Here is a 22,775-nt window from a genome sequence, read left to right on the forward strand (position 1 = left end):
GTATTACTTAAAGTGAAAGGAAGTTTTCTCTGTTTTGCACGACTACAAGTGTCACATACATGATGAGTATCAACAGTAATAAAAGAGTATTGTTTGCTTAAGACATGTAATCTTTCATGTGAAGGGTCTCCTAGTCTATAATGCCATAGTGTTTTGTCTGTGATATTACAATTAATAAAAGGAGCAAAACAATGCGGTTTAGAACGACTAGAAGCAGGCAAGGTAGTGACAAGGTACAAGCCAGCGGTGGCTTTAACTGTATCAATCCTCTCTTGGGTGAGATTGTCTTGTATAATGCAGTGGGTTGAAGTGAAAGTTAAAGTGCATTTAAGTTGGTGTGTGAGTTTAGAAACATATATTAAGTTTAATTGAAAATGAGGCACGTATAACACATCAGACAAATAAAACTTATCAGAAAAACGTACTAAACCAGAATATGTGGCATAAACAGTTTGGCCATTTGGAAGACTAATTAAGACAGGTTTAATTTTAGTATAAGTAGTAAAAACGTTCAAATTGTGACAAACATGACCAGTGGCACCAGAATCAATAATCCAAGATTCTTTTATAGAAGATAGTGAAGAGAGAAACTTACCTGTTGAAGAATGCTCAGTATTGGGGATTTCGTCCGTAGAGATGGTGCCGACTTGATTAATTTGAGTGTGAGGGGGAGGATCCTCAAGGTTTTGCTAACGCAAAATGCTGGTAAGGAATTGACACTGTTGTGATGTAAGTTGAATCCCCTTTACATCCGGTTCTTTTGGAAAAAGCTCAGAAAAAGTTTCAGTACTAATCATATTATTGGCTTGGGATGTCCAATTGGTGAATTTGTAGCCAGGAGGGATTCCATGCTTTTTATAACAGGTGTCGACAGTGTGGCCAAGACGATTACAAAAAGTGCAGACTTTTCTAGTAAAAGAAAACTTTGAGATTTTAACATTACCAGAAGGAAAACCCACTTTGCGGAAACAAACAACCTCAGTATGACCATATTTACCACAAAAATTGCATGTAATAGTGTGACTATTATTAAGACTATGAAGACTATGAAGACTAGGGTTTTCATTAAACATTGCCTAATAGATTTTGAAACCCAATCAAGATTTTGAAAGAGAACAGAAAAAAAATAACCAAGAACAACAAAGAGGGAAATACAAATCAGAGAGAAGCGCAGCAGAACTCTTCATTCGAAGAGCTCTGATACCATATTACAAAGTGGACTTTAAGCCTAACTCAACCCCATCAAACCGGCTCATGAGGTTAAGGTTTGCACCCACTTATATACAATGAAAAGGCTCTAATCTCTAGTCGATGTGGGATATTACAAAGTTGACTTTAAGCCTAACTAAACCCCATCAAACCGGCTAATGAGGTTAAGGTTTGCACCCACTTATATGCAATGAAAAGGCTCTAATCTCTAGTCGATGTGGGATCTCCAACACACCCCCCTCACGCCGAGACTACCAACTCGTGCGTGGGACTATATATTATGGGTGGTCCGATAGCGGCCCGATAACGGGTGGCACGATAAGCCCAACACAAACACTCGCTAGGATAGGCTCGAAAATGACTCTGATACCATATTACAGTAAATGAAGATGAATATTCCTTGTCTGATGTGATGCTTTAATGTAGCGTACGTATCGCACATAATTGTAATGAAGAAAGAGAGGTTTTGATGAACCCTAATTGTAGAGAAAAATAAATATAAATTTTTTTTTATTCACTTGTATATTAGAGAGTGAAATACATGGTGTATATATAAGAAAAAGATTAAGACCTAGCTGAAACAGAAAAGGAAAGTTGGGCCAAACAAACAAAGCCCAATAATTTAAAATATAAAATTAAATATATTAACAATAAGAAGAAGGAACCTAAAGAAATGCTCTAGAAAAGATTACAAAAAAAAAATTCTAGAGTGGAGTGACATAGATTGTTGCAAGGACCAAATAATATATTTTGAGACTTTTCACCAAACACCTTATGTTCAAGCCTTGTAATTTGTTTTAGTATCATAGAATTTTGTGTAATTTTATAGGAAATTCATATTACTTCACTTCAAGGACGAAATTATATACTTTCAGACTTTTCACCAAACACCTTATATTCAAACCTTTTAATTTGTTTTAGTATCATAGAATTTTGTGTAATTTTATTCTAACCTTTTAATTTTACAAATGGCGTACTGAATACATCAGTAGACACATGTTTTCTGATAAAATTCGGTTGAATTAGATTGACACATGTTTGATTTAGTTTAACCTGTTGACTTTTATAGGAGTCTAAGTTAAGAGGGGGGTTGGGTGAATTGTACTTAGACTAATTTTCGCAAAGATCAAATTATTCAATCCTGACTGAAAAAAAAACTGGTTATTTTATGGAAAACTTATTGAAATTTCCTTAACAGAATACCACAATAGGAAAAACACTAAATTGTTTACAGAATTTCAATACATTCACTTATAGAAAATTTTATCAGAGTATTCTTGAATAGCAGCAGTTCTTGATATCAATTTAAGTCACCAAGATTAAACATATTAAAACTCAAAAGAATAGATTGAACTTCTTATTCTAGTCTCAATCAAGAAAAATTAACAGATTATCTTTTCAGTTAACAGATTAAATTTTTGATAACAAAACCAACAAGTAAAAAAACAATTGATTAATCTGTAAAACAACAAGTTGTATTTTAAACCAGTAAGAACAATTTTACACTCAAGGCGCTTTCTCGTGGTTTTTCCCTTCAAATCAAAAGAATACTCAATTTTGTAAATTGCAGCATTAGTCTACATACTAGAACTTAATTTGTTGATTGAGAATTAGATATAGTTTGTGTTTTCAAACGAACTCCTAGAAAAGTATCTGAATAATCTCTTCCTTCCTTATCCGGCTAAAATTGTATTTTTTATTTTTGCAATAACTGAAGAAGGAGAAATTCTTCGTTTGAGTATATCAAAAGTTTTTTATACTTTGTCTTTCAAGCACAAAACTATCTTCTAATTGTATATCACCAGGCATACTTGCGAGAATCTACAAAAAGTTTTTAAAATACAATTCAACACTATCTTATTATGTTTTCCCTTTTTTTTCATAGTTGAAGATGATATTTTAAACACTTCATATTTATCTAGAAATTATTTTATCGTTATTTCTTTATTGTTATCTAAATTGAAATTATGAAGACTTAAGTTCTATTAGACCTTATGTCATGAGACTTGCAAATACCATTGGATGGTTTTATAAATTTTTCAACTATCAGAAAAGACATGTTAAAATGTTCAGATAATACATTCAAAATTATACAAATAAGTCATATATAGTGTTTATTATCATTAAAACCGATAGATGATGTATTAGTTTAAGACCGTTTGATGGGACTTGGAAGATTAGGCACATGACCTGGTTTTCTCACAGTAATTAAGACAATTGTTCCACCTATTATGAAGAATCCAAGGAACATTAGTCCTAGCAGTAAATGCAACACAAACCAAGGCAGAATCACATTCAAGCCATAAACAAGTAAAACCTATCGTTTTAGCTTCTTTAATGGCATGTATAACTCCATAAAACTCGATTACCAATGCAATTTTAATATCAATGAAAGAAGCGAAACCACCAATAAACTCCCCTATACTCCCATGAAAAATACCACCACATGTAGCAAGACCAAGAGAACCCCTAGCAAGATCATCAGTATTAATTTTAACCCAACATGGTGAAGGAAACTCTCATTTAACAGGAAGAGGATGATGAAATTTTTCACAACGAATATTAATATAAAAGAACTTAAGCAAATTCAAATCAAATTAACATATGACTTAAATTGTAATTATATTAATTAAATAGTTGCTAAATTTTATTAATTCATAATTAACTTATAATTAATTTAAATTATAATGTTAACTAGTTATATCTATACATACACACGTGTATAAAACTAAGACACTATTTTTAATATTTTTTTAATATCTTTAGTAATTTTTTTAAAATTCATTTAAATCAATAATTACAATAATTAAAATATTGTTAAATCTATTAATTAATAATTGATTAAAATGTTACATTTTTATCTTAATACATTTTATAATATTTTAGTTAATATAATTCTTGACTTATCATAATGAATTTTAAATGTTTTTACAAAAGATATTAAAAAATTATTAGAAATAGTGTTTTACTTTTATACACGTGTGTGGATGATGATTTGGTGTTAAGTGGTTTTATTTTGTGGACGTGGTAATGCATATAAAATATGGTTATTGATTATGTCGTTATGTTGAATTGATTCAATCTAGTTTGTTATTATCACAAAGCAATTGCAATGGTGAATGATGACGCATTGGTATTGGAATGTAAGATGAGTTCAGTGTTGAGCCTAATGAAGAAGACTTTCTATTCGAACAATGAAATCTTCCTTCGTGAACTTATCAATAATGCTTTTGATGTAAGTTCTCTTTCAAGTTTGATTTTATATTTGTATATTTCTTTTATGGAATTGTTATCAATCAATGTATGCCTTCACAGGCTTTAAATAAAATTCGATTTGAGAGGCTCGCAGACATGAGAATTTTAGATGATGAATTGATGATTAGATTGATACCTCACAGGGCTAAGAAAACACTTTCTATCATCGATAATGGTGTTGGCATGACCAAATATGGTAGGAAGGTCACAATGTTTTATTTTCATTTCTATTAAATGGTTATTAAATTATTTTCATTTGTATTTCATGGTTATTAATTGTAGTTTTGTTATATGTGTTTGTTTTAGATTTGGTCAATAATTTGGATGTTGGATTCTACTCAGCTTATTTAGTTGCTCACAAGGTTATAGTTACCTCTAAGTATAATGACCTTGATCAATATAATTGGGAATCTCAACTCGATGGATCCTTAATTGTCACTAGGGACATTACTGCCAAAAAAATTTCAAGGGGAACCAAAATCACCCTCTTTCTCAAGGACGATCAGGTATCAATATTAACGCATCCCCAATTTTTTTGTTATTTACTTTTTCTAACTCATTTTTTCTTTTAGTTGGAGTACACAAAAGAGGCCACCATCAAGAATCTGGTTAACAAACACTGCCAGCACATTACCTATCCTATCTACATTTGGAGTGAAAACACCAAAGACTATTGGCAACTCATTAACTCTTGGTTGAATAAGCAAGAGATGAAGAACAAATTTGTGGATGAGAAGCTTGGAAATCACTTACCTAATGATCTCATAGTCTCGATTCTCTTCAAACTTCCTTTGAAATCTCTCAAGAGATTTGGAGGCCTCTACAAATCATGGGCCCTCTTGTTTGAAAATTCTCATTTTATAGACTTATTTCGTAATAATGTCATATCTAGTCACCATTCCTACTATGATGATACATCTCTCGTTCTATGTCTCTATCAATATTATAATGACCCGATTAAGTATGAGTCCTGTTTATATTTACTTAATGGTGAAAAGTTTCAGAATACAGAAAAATTGAATTGGAAAAATCCACTAGAGGATCACCCTTTTGAAAAATATATATTTAGTTATTCCAGTGTTAATGGAATTCTTTGCTTTTACCTAAATTATTATAACCAATCTATGTATTTATGGAATCCAGCTACAGGTGAATTAAAGATCCTTCCTCGCAGCCCAACTGAGTATGTACCACCTCATGTCAAGGCTTATATTACAAATGATGGCTTTGGTTATGATTGTGTAAGAGATGATTATAAGGTGATTAGAACTGTGACGTTTGATGAAAATTCGTTTGGTGAGAGGGATGAAGAGTTGTTTACTATTGAATGGGATTTCACACCCATATGTGAAATATATAGCCAAAAAAGTAACTGTTGGAGGAAAGTTGATATGGATTACGCTTTTTGTTCAAAAGGTGGGGAGAACAATCTGTACTTAGATGGAATGTGTCATTGGTTAAATAACTGGTATTCTAGTCAAGATCTTGAGTTTCAACTTGATATTTCATCTACTGATGACCAAGTATACTTGGTGTCATTTGACATGAGTAATGAGACATACTGTGCAACCGTTGTGCCCATAGACATGGCCATAGATGATGATTTTGTTATATATGGTGTGGACAGGTTCTTGTTTGTCTTAAATGGGTCAATTGCTATGATGTCAAATGATCAAGGTAAAACTACCTTTTACATATCAATTTTGGGTGAAGTTGGTAAGAAAGAAACATGGAAGAAACTCTTCATTTTTGATCCTTTACCTGGCATTGGAACACCTATTGGAGCAAGGAGTATGGGCAATATACTCTTCAAAACAAAGGATGGTCAACTAGTTTGGTTTGACTTAAGTACCCACAAAATTACCAAGGTTGGTATCAAAGTACATCCTGGTATAATGTTCCATATGGTAATTTATAGGGAAAGTCTTGTTCAAATCCAAGGAATGAAAAGTTAATTATTTTTGTTGTTATAACCTAAGCGACTTATGACTTTTTTTTTAAAGGTTTCTCTTGTATATATACAAATGGGTTGACAATTTCAAATTATAATTAAACATGATAAATTATCAAATCCTTTGATAATAATTATAAATTTGTTTTGAACATTTGATCTCTCTTTTTGTCTATATTCTTATATTGGTTCTATTTCAACTTTAAAAATAATCTTTTACCTTTAAGCATGTGTTATTAACTAATGAAGAGAAATTTTGTTTATAGTTTCATCTATGATATGATAAGGGAGCAAAATAAGTGGTTTATGAAGGATATATGTATGTTTTAAGATATATTAGTATAATAATTAGTTATTTCTTTTACTTTTATTCCTCTTACTTTTTCTCCTATTGTGCTTAAGTAGAAACTAAAAAGAGTCGAGAACTGCTAAATTTTAAGTATATTGTAATGAATTTTTTTGAAACATAATGACTTAGTGTCCTCCGTAAATATATGTTAACTATGTCATGATGAAAGTATAAAATTGTAAGAGTTATTGTTTAGATCTCATGTTTGAAGTTTGTGTAATATAAAATTTTTTAATAAGTGAGAGAGTAAGTCTTTTATAAGATAGAAGTGAATTATCTATTTATTTAAATTTACTTTTTTATTTTTAAATTTATAAAAGTTTGTAGGCTGAATGATTAACATTAATTGTCATGTGGATTTTTGTGTCCTTTTATAAAATCTAGAAAAAAAATACAAATAAATCATGTATTTGTCAAAAAATAAGGCATGAAATTTAAATATTTTTAATATTTAATTGAGGCTGTTTTCGTAATTTAATTCCACATTTTATACAATAGAATTCAACGTGCTTTCATAATATAATTAAAATTGTATTGATAATTCTAAGAACAACAAAATTTGATTGCAATACACAAAGTTGCTTCTTCTCCAACATGATAAAACAAACGTTGTTAAAACAAATGTTGTTAAAGCCTAAACTAGGTAGAATCTTATCTTGTATTTTTTTTGTTTTTCTTTTTTTGTTTTTAATTCTTTCAGTAAGGAGAAGTATAGATTGGTACTTATTAGTAATTTATTACAAATAAAAAGATTTTTTATAATAATAACTTAGAATTTCAACTTCTATGGAAAAAGAAGTTTGAATGTTAAAAACTAATTTAACTATCAATGTTTTTTAATTGATAAAAGAATTTATGATTTAGTGAATATAATAATTAGTTATTTTTATTTCACCTATCATAATCATCTCTCACAATAGTGTTGGAATCCATTACTATCAATGCACAAATTTAAAACAAAATTGGAAACAATATATATGGAAGAGAAGCAAGGATAAAATATGAGAATGAAGATATCTGCTTAATAATGTGAAACAGGAAAGGAAATATCTGATAATTGTAAAACAATATCATAAGGTAGATTTTGAATCCAATTTTATGCAAGAAAAATATGATTATAAAAGAGACTCTAGGGAAGAAAAAATGAGCATCATATGCAACACACTGTAACCTAGTTTTATTTTATTTTCTTCTTTTTCTTGTTTTTGCCTCCGCATGGAAGGCTAAAATCCTTTTCGTTGATTCCTTTGTAATTCCCCATCAGTTCTTGTACTCTTTCTTAGGGTAGGTTGAACTAGGATATGTATCCACAATATGGGTGTTTTGAAAGACCTCTTTTCTTGGACAATAGGATTTCGTATAAGGTTCCTTTTTTATAATACCCTCCCTCTGTCTACTCCTAGGTCTATGTAAGCTTTCTATATGTTTACTTTGAGACCTATGTGTTTTACTTTCCTGAGATTGGGTATATTTTATAAGCATTTATTTTATCTCAGAAAGGTCTTCAATGCTTTTTTTTCAAAGCCAAAAGTATCTTATGATCACCCGTAGTTAAATTTCGAAAACTGAAAAATTCACAAAAGATTTAAAATTTGAACTAGGCTGAACAAAAATGTTTTCACAAAAGTTTAGATATTTTTTTCCAAAGTTAATCAAGGAATCTAAAGTGAGAATTTTCCAAATTCACTCACAGGAAAGTGATGTGAGTCACAATGGACGACTTAAGTACAAAGACTTTCCTAGCCAGAGTTTACCTAAAAAAGGTCACACAAATGTTTTCGGAAGAAACTTCAAAACAATTTGAAAACATAAAAGTGTGTGTGTGAATGCGCAAATGATCCTGAAGACCAAAGAAAGGTATACTAAGTACAAGAAGAGGAAAAACCCTAAAGTATCACAAAGACATAAAAGGTAAAGAAAATAAAAGAAAGGGATAATGCGAAAAGAGAAAGCATAGAAATAAATGCAAGTGTAAAGTTGGAAAAGTCATATGGTGATAGTGCAATGAACACTTAAAGCTCACTGACACATTATCACACTACTGCACAAAAATTATTACAAATTTTATTGGGATTTCGGTTGGAGCATTTTCCCAAACACTAAAAAGGAAAGACAATTATACAAGAAAATAAAATCGCAAAAAATTCTATGATACTAAAACAAATTACAAGGCTTGAACATAAAGTGTTTGGTGAAAAGTCTGAAAGTATATGATTTGGTCCTTGAAGTGAAGTAATATGAATTTCCTTCTCTTTGATCCTTCTTTCTTCTTTTGATATAGAGTCTTGAAGACCAAATTGTTACCCCAAAAATGGTTTAGCCAAAGCATTCATTTATGTACCACTTCTAGCACCACCAAATCACCAAAAAGGTGTACCAACGGAAGCCAATAAAGAAAGCAATAAATGCTAAAAATTTGTGAAGCTAAAATCAAGACGAATAATCATGTAGTCCGGCTTTGGATGGTCCTCCATCAAATAATATATGATAAACAACAACGGAAGGTCAAGAAAGACGAGCAAAAATTAAGGCTACTAATTAAAGTAAGCACAAGAAAACGGAACCTAAGAAATGCTCTAGAAAAGATTACAAACAAAAAATTCTAGAGTGGATTGCCATAGACTGTTGCAGAATTTATATGAATTTTTTCGCAAACTTTTTTAGGCTGAAATATTTACGGTATAAACTCAACAAGGGATAATATGCAACAAAGTTGAGGCTAAATGGATTTGTATTCACAGAGAAATAAAAGCAACAAGTTGATATTGCCGCAAACAATTTGGTAGCAGTTATGCAATCTAGGTTCAACATTGGCCGAGTGGAGTGTAAGATTTATGGTAATTTTTATACAAAGAATTTAAAGCTAAAATTTGAACTAGTTATAGGTAAGATATGTTGCATAATATGGTAAAAGTATCAAGCTAAAACACCAAAGGAACTTGGTGCAATAAACTGAAAATTAAGAGCTACAAATGCACGGAAACTATGTGTGATACAACAAAAACGTCCTGGATTTGGTGGGTTTTTTTTTTTTTGTAGTTGAGATTAGAATGTGCTTGTTTTACTATATGTCGTAAACATGTCAAGGTTCATACAAAAAAAAATTCACAAGATTTGGATGCAAAATGAGGTCAGGGTAATTTTTCAAAACGAAGTGAAAATCATATAATTATGAAAACTGAGCAGAAACCTAAAGAAGTCAACGAACAATTGAACAAAATTTCAAGACAATTATTGAAAATGGATTAAAGAAACTCACTAATGAACTAGTAGCAAGTTGAAAGACTCAGGAATAGGTAAAAACTGAAAAGAACAAAAGCATAAACTCAGAAACTCAAAGGAACCTTTTCACAAACACTAGGTGTGCATGAACACAAACTATCAAACATCTAGCAAAATAAAAACACTTAACCAAAAAAATCAAAACTAATGAAGAATTGAATGTGAAACTGAACAAGCAAATATTAGAAACACTAAACAAGACCTTAATGCACACATACATGGATTTAAACTAAAAAAAAAACAAATAATGAAGCATTATCAAAGGAAAATCGAAGAACACAAACTGTACTGTTTTGGTGTGGATGCTATATGCAACATAAATAAACAAAAGGCACCAAACAAAACATGGAATGAACCAATTAAATTGTAAAAAAAAGGTTAAACATTGGAAAATGAACTAGAACAACCATTGAACCAATTAAAAGCAAGAAAAATGCAAAACAAAAGAGAACAACAAGCAACAAGTGAGGTTAAAGTGTTTGATGAATGTTTAAGTGAATTTAACTGGTGAAAAATTGTTTTAAATGATGGAAACAAATTATAATTAGATAAAAATGATTATAAACATTGTAAAACAAATAATTATGGAAGAACAAGCAAGAACCGTGAAGAACAAGGTTGAACAAAAAAAATTGTGAAATTTGACTTAGTTGGAAGAAGCTTGGTTGTGGGATCTTGGTGTGCTCTGATCCACCTGATGTAATCCAAGCTTGAGGTTGGATTAAAATATGGAGTGGCGACGGAATTGGTTGGAGAAGTTCACCGAAAGTAAGAGGAGAAGGTGAGTTTCGGTTGGAATTTGAGGTGCAATGAAGAGGAAAAAGGTGTGTCCAACGTTCCTAAGGTTTTACTAGGCCAATTAGGCTCTCTAGCAAGGGAAATTTAGGAGAGAATGAGGTTTCAAATCTGAATACTTCATTAAATAATAACAAATCTTAATACATGAGGTTCATTTGAGATATTTATAGATGAAGAGGATGAAAGTAACTTTTTCTTTAAGCTACCATAACTCTAGTTAAGCAAGCTTAACTATGGTGAGGTTAGTGGCTTAAGGAGGTGGCGTGTAGGTCCTCTTAAGATGCTCTAGAGACCGTTGCTTGTATGACAAGTAAGGGTTTCTAGAGTGTCTTTGATTTATTTACAAACTACTCTTAAACTAGTTTAAAATACAAGTCCTAAACATCATTATTCTACTATTTGTAATTTCTATACAAATAGTTCTTCTGTCTTTATTTTTGTATATGGTGACTTGGATGGTCCTCCATTAATCTCCCTTCCTTCAAAAGGATCTACCCTCAGATCCGGTTAAAGTGCCACCTTATTTGTAAAGATTGGATTCAATATCCACCCGGTTCGTGGATCCACCTAAAAAAGAAAGTAAGAATACAAAATTAGTAAACATATTTGGAAATTTTCCAAAAAATGTGTTGTATATTTTTTGTAGAAGAAAAGTCTTTAACAATAGAAAAAGAATGTAAGTGAGATATACCTTCCTTGTAAGATGGAGTAAGTAGGCACAAAATTTTGGAAGGTTTGGAAAGGTAATCCTCTATTGTTGGTTGAGGTGTTTCTATATTTTGTCTTTCACCTTCTATTTTTGTTTTGAGTTTTATGGCATCCTCTCAAAGTTTTGCAAGTGTAAGAGGACATATAGTATATTTATGACCTTTGAAATGGAAAGTTATTTAATTGGAATGACCTTCATGAAGAGTATTACGATCAAATTGTCAAGGTCACCCAAGTATCATGTGTCCAATTTCTGTGGGGATAAGATCACATAAAATGTTTTCTTGGTAATTTCCTATGTGAATTGGCGCACCTGCTTGTGTTTAACAACTACACCATCATGTTGATTAATCCAGTCTAATATGTTTGACAACTACAACATCATGTTGACTAACCTAGAACTCTAACAGTTATAACAAGAACCACTATCGAAAATTAAGGAACAAATGTTATCTAGAACTTTACATTTAGTGTGTGTGAAATAGGTTTTCTCATTGTGAAGTACCTAATTCTACGGGACAACTTTGAAGGAGTCATTGAACCATCCATAAATCTCCTGTACGTAGTTGAATTTCTTCCTTAGAAGACATGACTTCTTCAGCCTCAAATACAAAAGATAAAGTATTAATCCCTTGAATGTCTTGGTCTTTTAAAATCAATGTTTTCTTTTGAGGACATTGATAAATGTCATAATTTAGTGACATTTTCTACAAAAAGCTAGGCACTTATGAATTTTAATTGTTGATAAAGTTATAATTCAATCTTAAAATTAGGAATTTGAATCTTTTAACATATTTTTGGATTATGAGATGAAAAAGAACTATTTATTCCCAAGTTTATGCTAATTTTAGGAATCTAGGGAAAGATGGAGATAAAAGGTGATGCAATCCAAGGTCAACCATAAGTTTATGTCTAAGTCTAGCAAAAGAGTCTCCTGAAACAGGTTTCGTGAGAACATCAGTGACTTGGAAGTAGGCTAGAAGGTGAACAAGCAGCATGAAAACAAACTATTATAACACCTCAACCAATAGAGGATTACCCTTCAAAAATTTTGTTCCGACTTACTCCAACTTGCAAGGAAGGTATATCTCAATTACATTCTTTTTCTATTGTTAAAGACTTTTCTTCTACAAAAAGGATACAACACATTTTTTGGAAAATTTACAAATATGTTTACTTATTATGTATTCTTACTTTCTCTTTTAGGTGGATCCACGAACCGGTGGATATTGAATCTAGTCTATACAAATAAGGTGGCACTTTAATTGGATCTGAGGGTAGATCCTTTTGAAGAAAGGGAGATTAATGGAGGACCATCCAAGCAACCATATATAAGAATAAAGATACAAGAACTATTTGTATAGAAATTACAAATAGTAGAATAATGATGTTTAGGACTTGTATTTTGAACTAGTTTAAGAGTAGTTGGTAAATAAATCAAAGACACTCTAGATACCCTTACTTCTGATACAAGCAAGAGTCTCATGTATTCAAATTTGTTATTATTGAATGAAGTATTTAGATTTGAAACCTAATTCTCTCTGAAATTTCCCTTGCTAGAGAGCCTAATTGGCCTAGTAAAACCATGGGAAAGTTCATCACACCTTTTTGTAGGCCAGTGCACATGAACAAGGCCAATGTTGAACCTAGATTGCATAATTCTACCAAATTGCTTGCGGTTATATCAACTTGTTGTATTTATTTATCTGTGAATAAATATCCATATAGTCTCAAATTTGTTGCATATTTCTCCTTGTTGAGTTTATACCATAAAATACTTTGTGAAAAAAATCATATAAATTCTGCTACAATTTGTGTCAGTCCACTCTAGAATTTTTGGTTTGTAATCTTTTCAAGAGCATTTCTTAGGTTGCTTAGTTTTATTAGTAGCTTTAATTTTTGCTTGTCTTTCTTGACCTTTCATTGTTGTTTATGATATATTATTTGATGGAGGACCATCCAAAAAGCCAGACTACATCATAGAATTTTGTATAAGTTTATTATAAAATATGAACAATTTGCAAAGATTTATTTTATTAGATTAAGTTTCAAAGATTTATTCAAAAACTGATGAAAATATTTTTTTCAAAACCTAATAAATAAATAATTTTAATACTTTTTTATTATTTATCCTTTAATATTTTATAATTTTCACTCTTGCTGGAAACCCATATCCCCTTTTCGTCATTCTCTTCCTCCAAACTGCGCCCTGCAGCTTCGTCGTGCTTTACCACCATATCACATACGTCAACACCGTCTTCGAGATGGTTAGCAGCTACCGCGTAGAAGAAGTGCTCGGTAACAACTGGTTAGTGCCTCTCTCAAGATTTCTCCTTCTTAGGTTTAGGTTTTGCCTTTGCATTTTCTAGCTCCTTTGAAACCCTAGGAATGTTAGTAGTTGCTGGAATTTGGATTTCTTTATCGTGAAATGATAATTTAATCATGTAGTGAAGGTTTAGCTTTTATCTTCTTCCAACATCCCATCTAATTTTCAATTATCTGTTTCACCACCACCAGAGACTTTGCCCAAAATCAAAGAAACCCTAAGGTGATGTTTTGAATATTTGCTTATATAACATTTGTATTGATTTCCTTAATAAAAAAATTGGTAATGCAGATTAAATTGAAGCTGATGCCTTTCCATGTTTGTTGCTGTTACTAGTAAATACTGCTTCTTTGTTATTAATAAAAACATTGCTTCCCATGTTGGTCAAAATGAGTGATGCTTCTTTGTTACTAATAAATATATGCCTCCTTCATTCATTGCACAGTAGAGAAACAAGAATAAATAAAGATTAGTGTTGGTGGCTATTTCAAGATCATTGGGAGAGGGTCTAGTCCATGAGAGTGTCCTACCAAGTACACAATGTAGGTATGAAAACAGAGTATCTATCCATGTTTATGTTACATTTCTTGAATAGATTAACACTGAAAATAGTTGAATAAGAAACAGTGGTGGAGGAATACAATACAGAGCTTGCTTTCCTTTCTAAGGGCATTAGTGGGTTCTTGCAAGAAAGTGCAGAGAAAGAATGATGACAGAAGTAGTTTGAAGATGGAGAATGTCATCATACCCATGTATGTATCTTGAACTCTTGTTTTGGGTGTCTCTATTCCACTCATGTGCCTCTGCTCTTCTTATATTGGGAAAGAGGGATCAAATATTTACCCTTTTTTACATCATGCATCTTTTTCACTTTTTCTTTTCTTATCTTTCCCTTTTCATTTATCATGGTATCATTTAATAATTTATTATATAAATTATTGTAAGCTTTTTTGTTATTCCTTTCTCTTCACTGTACTTTCAAAGAAATTAATGCCTCCTCATTTGTACTCCCTTATTTTATAAATCATCACCTTTAATTTTAAAGTATAATTTATTAGAAAAGTATATTTAACACTCACCCAAAGAGAAATTACAACAATTAAACAACTATTTTGATAATATAATAATATATATATATTAATATTTTAAGTTAAAAAGTATAATAAGTATGAAAGCATGTTACATCCAATCCAATTCTTCTTAATTTCATAGTAACATTCAATAATTAGTCAAATACAACATCAAATAACCAATACAACACAACTGAAATTTTTATTGGACACATAGAACAGGATTACCCTGTTGCAGTAGACCTGTTGCAGTAGACCTAATAACAGGAGAAAATAAGATACAACATATAATTGTGTATATTTGTGTAGAATTGTTTAATCTTTATTCATCAATTAGTTATATTGTATCTTATTACAGAAAGTTTACATACTGACCTTTATCACATGCAAACCATTGTGAAGGACAGTTGATGTACCCAGGAAATTGGTTTGTGTCCAAACATAATCTTATTTCAATTACATGCTTAGGTGATGCTTTGGAACATACGACTTGTGGTTTAGCACCCAGAGATAGGCTTATGGTTGAGATGATATGATTTTTATCATAGTTCCCACCACTTAATATACCTGCATTGTTAAGTATTGCTTGAAGATCATTTCTTGCATAAATATCTGATGCCAACATGAAGAAATCAAATGACATCATATAAGAGCAGGTTCCATGCTTCTTCCACTGGTAAGACCAAAATGTTGTGTCATTCGCATTTAACAAATTTGGCCAATCTTGTTGGAGTTCACTTTGTATTCCTCCCATCTAACAAAATAAATAATAGAAAGTGTCATCTCTTCAATATCATATCAAAATATTATAATATTAAGAAATTTAAATTAAAGCCTTACCTGAGGTAGTATCTGATTTCCTCCACAGTTTTCTAGTCTGATGGAGTTGGAAGATGGCCATAGACCATGAATAGTAAACTTCATTAGTGTCGCTTTTTCTGGTATGCATGATTTTTCATGACATAAGCCTGGTGGCCAAGTTTGTGCAATCATCCTATAATCAAATCCATTAGCAAAACCATAACCATGGAATAGGAAAAATCCTATAAAGATGAAAGTGAAGTTATTCATTTTGAATGAATGTTTAAACAAACATAACAAATGAGTTTTCTTAATTTTGTTTAACTACACAATCAAATTTTAATTTAGATTGTGTTACTGTACTTTATATCAAAATAACAAAACTATTAAAAATGATATTTCTCCATTTCTCCACATTTCATTAATATTATTATTGTAAATTGTGACCTTCTTAGTATTCAAATTAATATATATACACTATTATTTTTATTTTAAAGTATAAATAATTTTAATTAACAATTTTTTAAATTCTCTATTAAAATAATTTAGAGATAACATGAATGTCAATAAAGAACCTAACTATAATTTAAACATACAACATGCAAACATTGCACATGCATGCAAAGAATCATAACACATGTTTTATTCTTTGTGAAAATCCTAAACATTAGGTAAGAATTACAATTACAAAAATATTGAAGACTTAATTTAGAACACAAAAACATAAAATTCATACCAATAAAAAAATTATAAAAATACAATATTGAATATAATTACATTTAATCAAATATATTATTTAGCATTAATATTAAGAGATTATATTTTTTAGCAAGTCTCACATTATTAGTTACTAAGACTCCTTTTTATTATAATTATTGATGATTCTTCAGGATATTTTGAACAAATATAATAATTGAAAATCTTGCAAAGCATAACTGAAATAACTGAAACAAAAGTGAGTATAATAAACTGTCCAAGGCATATATTGTAATGTATTTACAAATTATTATAATAGTGATTAATTTATCTAATTTTTCTTTACTTTCATCAAATTTTATCTTTTTTCTATTGTTGAAAAGTTTTTAAATTTTACTGTATGTACACTAGAATCATTATTTGAAACACTAACTCATTTTCTATTTTATAGTTGGACAATTTCTATCCATCTATAATTTTAGAGTTATATATTTTAATTTTATAAAACACTTACATATTATTGAAAACACATATGAGCCGTTATTATTTTGTTCCTGTTAAATGTAACAACACATGAAAATGTTAGGTGAAATAACTGAAATGATAGAAATACTATATTCAATTTGTTGAGGTAAAAATTTTGCATGTGACATTTTACTACATATGTGTGCAAAACCTTGCTAACATTTGAAATTTTCATAGTGTGTTAACTAATTTTATTATATCAATTATTTTATTTTATATATTAGTTTTAAATTTAAAAAATTATGTAAATAAATAAAGGAGTAAATGGTATTATGATAATAAATATTCACTATTTAAAAACTAATTTAGTGAATAATATATTGATAACTAAATTGGTTTCCGTATAACATATTCAATAATCTAGTCTATATATAATTGGTTTATAAATCACAATAAAAAAAATAGTACATAATTTTATAAAATTTAAATACTAAAAAAATAATATCTAAAATAAGATTTTAATGACGAAAAATTTAAATATATTAATCCAGGAAAAAACTTAATATCTAATTTTATTATTTATTGACAAAACATTAGTCCTTGAAATAAATTAATAATAATTAAAAAATATTTCTATTTATATTTCAATTAGAGACAAAAAAAAAAAGTTGTTTCTAAATAAACAAATGTTTTTTTATGACCATTAGTCCTAAAAGTATAATCTCTATTTATATCAAAAGTTTTTATTAATAATAAAAACTAATTTAACTTTCAATAATTTTTAATTTATAAAATAATTTTTGATTTAGTGAATATAATAATTAGTTATTTTTATTTCATCCATCATAATCATCTCTCACAGCAGTATTGGAATGCATTACTATCAATGCGCAAATTTAAAACAAAATTGGAAACAATATATATGAAAGAGAAGTAAGAATAAAATATGAGAATGAAGATATCTCTTAATAATCTGAAACAAGAAAGAAAACATCTAATAATTGTAAAACAATATCATAAGGTAGATTTTTAATCTAATTTTGTACAAGGAAAGAAGATTATAAAGCAGACTCAGAGGAAGAAAAAAGGAGCATCATATGCAACACACTCTAACCTAGTTTTATTTTATTTTTTTATTTTTTTTGTTTTTGTCTCCGCATGGAATGCTAAAATCTTTTTGGTTGATTCCTTTGTAATTTCTCATGAGTTTTGAAGTTTTGATGAATAAAAGTTTATTTTTTTATTCTTTGTAACAGTTGTTTTAATCTTTTAATCTCTTGGAAATTTGGTTTTTATGAGAGGTTGTACTTGAACGCACAATTGAGAGTCTTACTTGTCTTAAAATTTGGTTTTTTTAATTAGTTCGCATTATTCTGATTAATTTCTTAGACGCATGATTCAGGAGAGAGGAGAGAAACATCCCATGAGTACATACATGGATACAAGTGGCATATTGAATACATCATAAACACATGTTTTCTGATAAGATTCAGTTAAATTAGATTGACACATGTTTGATTTAGTTTAACATGTTGATTTTTATAGCAATGTAAGTTCAAGAGGGGAGGGGGGGTGAATTGTACTTAGACTAATTTTCGCAAAGATCAAATTATTCAATCCTGACTAAAAAAACAACTGGTTATTTTATGAAATAACATATTGAAATTTCCTTAACAGAATACCACCATAGGGAAAACAATAGATTGTCTACAGAAACAACAAATTAATATTTTTTCTTAAGCAAATTCATAACCAATTTCAAGATATTCACTTAAAGAAAAATTTATCAGATTATTCTTGAATAGCATCAGATTATTCTTGAATAGCAGCAGTTCTTGATATCAATTTAAGTCACCCAGATTAAACAGATTAAAACTCAAAATAATAGATTGAAATTCTTATTCTAGTCTCAATCAAGAAAAATTACAGATTATCTTTTCAGTTAACAAGTTAACAGATTAAATTTTTTATAACAAAACCAACAAGTAAAAAAACAATTGATTAATCTGTAAAACAACAATTTTACACTCAAGGCGCTTTCACATGGTTTTTCCCTTCAAATCAAAAGAATACTAATTTTTATAAATAGAACTCAATTTGTTGATTTGAGAATTAGATATAGTTTGTGTTAACGAACCTGTAGAAAAATATCCGAGTAATCTCTTCCTTCCTTATCCAACTAAAATTGCATTTTTTTATTTTTGCAATAACAGAAGAAGGAGAATTTCTTCGATTGAGTGTATGAAAAGTTTTTATACTTTGTCTTTCAAGCACAAAATTATCGTCTAATTGTATATCATCACGCAATACTTGCGAGAATCTAAAAAAGTTTTTAAAATACAATTCAACACTCTCTTATTATGTTTTACCTATTTTTTCACAGTTGAAGATGATATTTTAAACACTACATATTTATCTAGAAATTATTTTATCGTTATTTCTTTATTGTTATTTAAATTCACATTATGAAGATTTAAGTTCTATTAGACCTTTTGTCACGAGACTTGGTAATATCATTGGATGGTCTTATAAATCTATCAACTATCAGAAAAAAAAAAAACATGTTAAAATGTTCAGATAATACATTCAAAATTATACAAATAAGTCATATAGAGTGTTTATTATCATTAAAACTCATAGATAATGTACTAGTTTTAGACCGTCTAATGGGACTTGGAAGATTAGGCACATGACCTGATTAGTGTTCCACTTATTACAAAAAATCCAAGGAAAGTAAATGCAACACAAACTAAGGCAAAATCACATTCAAGCCATAAACAAGTAAAACTCATCGTTTGAGCTTCTTTAATGGCATGTATAACTCCATAAAACTCAACAACCAAAGCAGTTTGAATATCTAAGGAAAGAAGAGAAACCATCAATAAACGCACCTATACTCCCATGAAAAATACCACCACAAGTAACAAGACTAGGAGAACCCCTAGCAGGATCATCATTATTAATTTTAACCCAACATGGTGAAGGAAACTCTCATCTAACAGGAAGAGGATGAAGAACTTTTTCACTATGAATATTAATATAAAAGAACTTAAGCAAATTGAAATTAAACATATCATTGGTCATATAGCTTTCGGACAAATTACTCAGTAGGCAAGTGAAATCTTTAATGGTGTAAATGGTCCTGGAAAAATTAATCTTAACTTGAAATCTAGCATAATTTCTCATACGTCATATCATCCGAATAGAAAGCATTTTGACAACAAATTTAATCAAATTAACATATGACTTAAATTTTAATTATATTAATTAAATAGTTACTAAATTTTATTAATTTATAATTAACTTATAATTAATTTAAATTATAATGTTAACTAGTTATATATATACATACACACGTGTATAAAACTAAGACACTATTTTTAATAGTTTTTTAATATCTTTAGTAATTTTTTTAAAATTCATTTAAGCAATAATTATATTAATTAAAATATTATTAAAATATATTAAGATAAAAATATAACATTTTAATCAATTATTAATTAATAGAATTTATTAATATTTTAATTATTGTAATTATTGACTTATCATAATGAATTTTAAATGTTTTTACTAAAGATATTAAAAAAAATTTAGAATAGTGTTTTACTTTTATACACGTGTCTGGATGATGATATTATATTAAGTAGTTTTATTTGGTGGATGTGGTAATGCATATAAAATATGGTTATTGGTAATGTCATTTTGTTCAATTGATTCAATCTAGTTCGTAATTATCACAAAGCAATTGCAATGGTGAATGATGACGCATTGGTATTGGAAGGTAAAATGAGTTCAGTGTTGAGCCTAATGAAGAAGACTTTCTATTCGAACAAAGAAATCTTCCTTCGTGAACTTATCAATAATGCTTTTGATGTAAGTTCTCTTTCAATTTTGATTTTATATTTGTACATTTCTTTTCTAGAATTGTTATCAATCAATGTATGCGTCCACAGGCTCTAAATAAAATTCGATTTGAGAGGCTTGCAGACATGAGAATTTTAGATGATGAATTAATGATTAGATTGATACCTCACAAGGCTAAGAAAACACTTTCTATCATCGATAATGGTGTTGGCATGACCAAATATGGTAGGAAGGTCACAATGTTTTATTTTCATTTCTATTTAATGGTTATTAAATTATTTTCATTTGTATTTAATGGTTATTAATTGTAGTTTCGTTGTGTTTGTTTTAGATTTGGTCAATAATTTGGATGTTGGATTCTACTCAGCTTATTTAGTTTCTCAAAAGGTTATCGTCACCTCTAAGTATAATGACCTTGATCAATATATTTGGGAATCTCAAATCGATGGATTCTTAATTGTCACTAGGGACATTACTGCCCAAAAAATTTCAAGGGGAACCAAAATCACCCTCTTTCTCAAGGACGATCAGGTATCTATAATAACCCATCCCCAATTTTTTTTGTTATTTCCTTTTTCTAACTCATTTTCCCTTCATTAGTTGGAGTACATAGAAGAGAGCACCATCAAAAATCTGGTTAACAAACACTGCCAACACATTACCTATCCTATCTACATTTGGAGTAAAAACACCAAAGACAATTGGCAACTCATTAACTCTTGGTTGCATAAGCAAGAGATGAAGAACAAATTTGTGGATGAGAAGCTTGGAAATCACTTACTTGATGATCTCATAGTCTCGATTCTCTTCAAACTTCCTTTGAAATCTCTCAAGAGATTTGGAGGCCTCTGCAAATCATGGGCCCTCTTGTTTGAGAACTCTCATTTTATTGACTTATTTCGTAATAATGTCATATCTAGTCACCATTCCTACTATGATGATACATCTCTCGTTCTATGTCTCTATCAATATTATAATGACCCGATTAAGTATGAGTCCTGTTTATATTTACTTAATGGTGAAAAGTTTCAGAATACAGAAAAATTGAATTGGAAAAATCCACTAGAGGATCACCCTTTTGAAAAATATATATTTAGTTATTCCAGTGTTAATGGAATTCTTTGCTTTTACCTAAATTATTATAACCAATCTATGTATTTATGGAATCCAGCTACAGGTGAATTAAAGACCCTTCCTCGTAGTCCAACTGAGTATGTACCACATCATGTCAAGCTTTATATTACAAATGATGGCTTTGGTTATGATTGTGTAAGAGATGACTATAAGGTGATTAGAACTGTGACGTTTGGTGACAATCTGGTTAGTGTGATGGATCAAAATCTGTTTGATATTGAATGGGATTTCACACCCATATGTGAGATCTATAGCCAAAGAAGTAACTCTTGGAGGAAAGTTGATATGGATTACGCTTTTTGTTCAAATGGTGGGGAGAACAATTTGTACTTAGATGGAATGTGTCATTGGTTAAATAGTTGGACTTCTGATCAAGATTTTGAGTTTCAAATTAAATCATCTACTGATGGCCAAGTATACTTGGTATCATTTGACGTGAGCAATGAGACATACTGTGCAACCCTTGTGCCCATAGACATGCCCAAACATGATACTTTTGTTATATATGCTGTGGCCAGGTTCTTATTCGTCTTAAATGGGTCAATTGCTATGATGTCAAATTATCAAGATAAAACTACCTTTTACGTATCAATTTTGGGTGAAGTTGGTAAGAAAGAAACATGGAAGAAACTCTTCAGTTTTGATCCTTTACTTGGCATTGGAACACCTATTGGAGCAAGGAGTATGGGCAATATACTTTTCAAAACAAAGGATGGTCAACTAGTTTGGTTTGACTTAAGTACCCACAAAATTACCAAGGTTGGTATCAAAGTACATCCTGGTATAATGTTCCATATGGTAATCTATAGGGAAAGTCTTGTTCAAATCCAAGGAATGAACAGTTAATTATTTTTGTTGTTATAACCT

The 22,775-nt window shown here is 29.8% G+C and overlaps 1 protein-coding gene and 1 long non-coding RNA gene across 2 annotated transcripts; one reads left to right on the plus strand and one right to left on the minus strand.

Moving 5' to 3' along the window:
- Positions 1-13,666: 13,666 nt before the first annotated feature.
- On the plus strand, positions 13,667-14,730 carry LOC150027837 (uncharacterized). The gene is made up of 2 exons (XR_016520586.1): positions 13,667-13,860; positions 14,324-14,730. It is a non-coding gene; the product is annotated as an uncharacterized LOC150027837 (long non-coding RNA).
- A 420-nt stretch (positions 14,731-15,150) lies between these two features.
- On the minus strand, positions 15,151-16,019 carry LOC150027838 (ribonuclease MC-like). Its single transcript, XM_090301531.1, has 3 exons — positions 15,789-16,019; positions 15,320-15,702; positions 15,151-15,205 (listed from the first exon to the last, which is right to left on the minus strand). The coding sequence occupies exons 1-3, from the start codon at positions 16,017-16,019 to the stop codon at positions 15,151-15,153; spliced, it is 669 nt and encodes a 222-aa protein (XP_090157657.1).
- Positions 16,020-22,775: the final 6,756 nt, after the last annotated feature.

This window comes from Phaseolus vulgaris, chromosome 4 (genome assembly GCF_051622355.1).
Source record: "Phaseolus vulgaris cultivar YP4 chromosome 4, ASM5162235v1, whole genome shotgun sequence".
Taxonomy (NCBI): domain Eukaryota; kingdom Viridiplantae; phylum Streptophyta; class Magnoliopsida; order Fabales; family Fabaceae; genus Phaseolus; species Phaseolus vulgaris.

Coding starts and splice junctions, on each gene's coding strand:
- LOC150027838 (XM_090301531.1), bottom strand. CDS start 16,019: ATGAATAACTTCACTTTCATCTTTATAGGATTTTTCCTATTCCATGGT. Junction 15,703..15,788: donor GAAATCAGATACTACCTCAG/GTAAGGCTTTAA, acceptor TTATTTTGTTAG/ATGGGAGGAATACAAAGTGA. Junction 15,206..15,319: donor TTTGCATGTGATAAAGGTCA/GTATGTAAACTT, acceptor TCCTGTTATTAG/GTCTACTGCAACAGGTCTAC.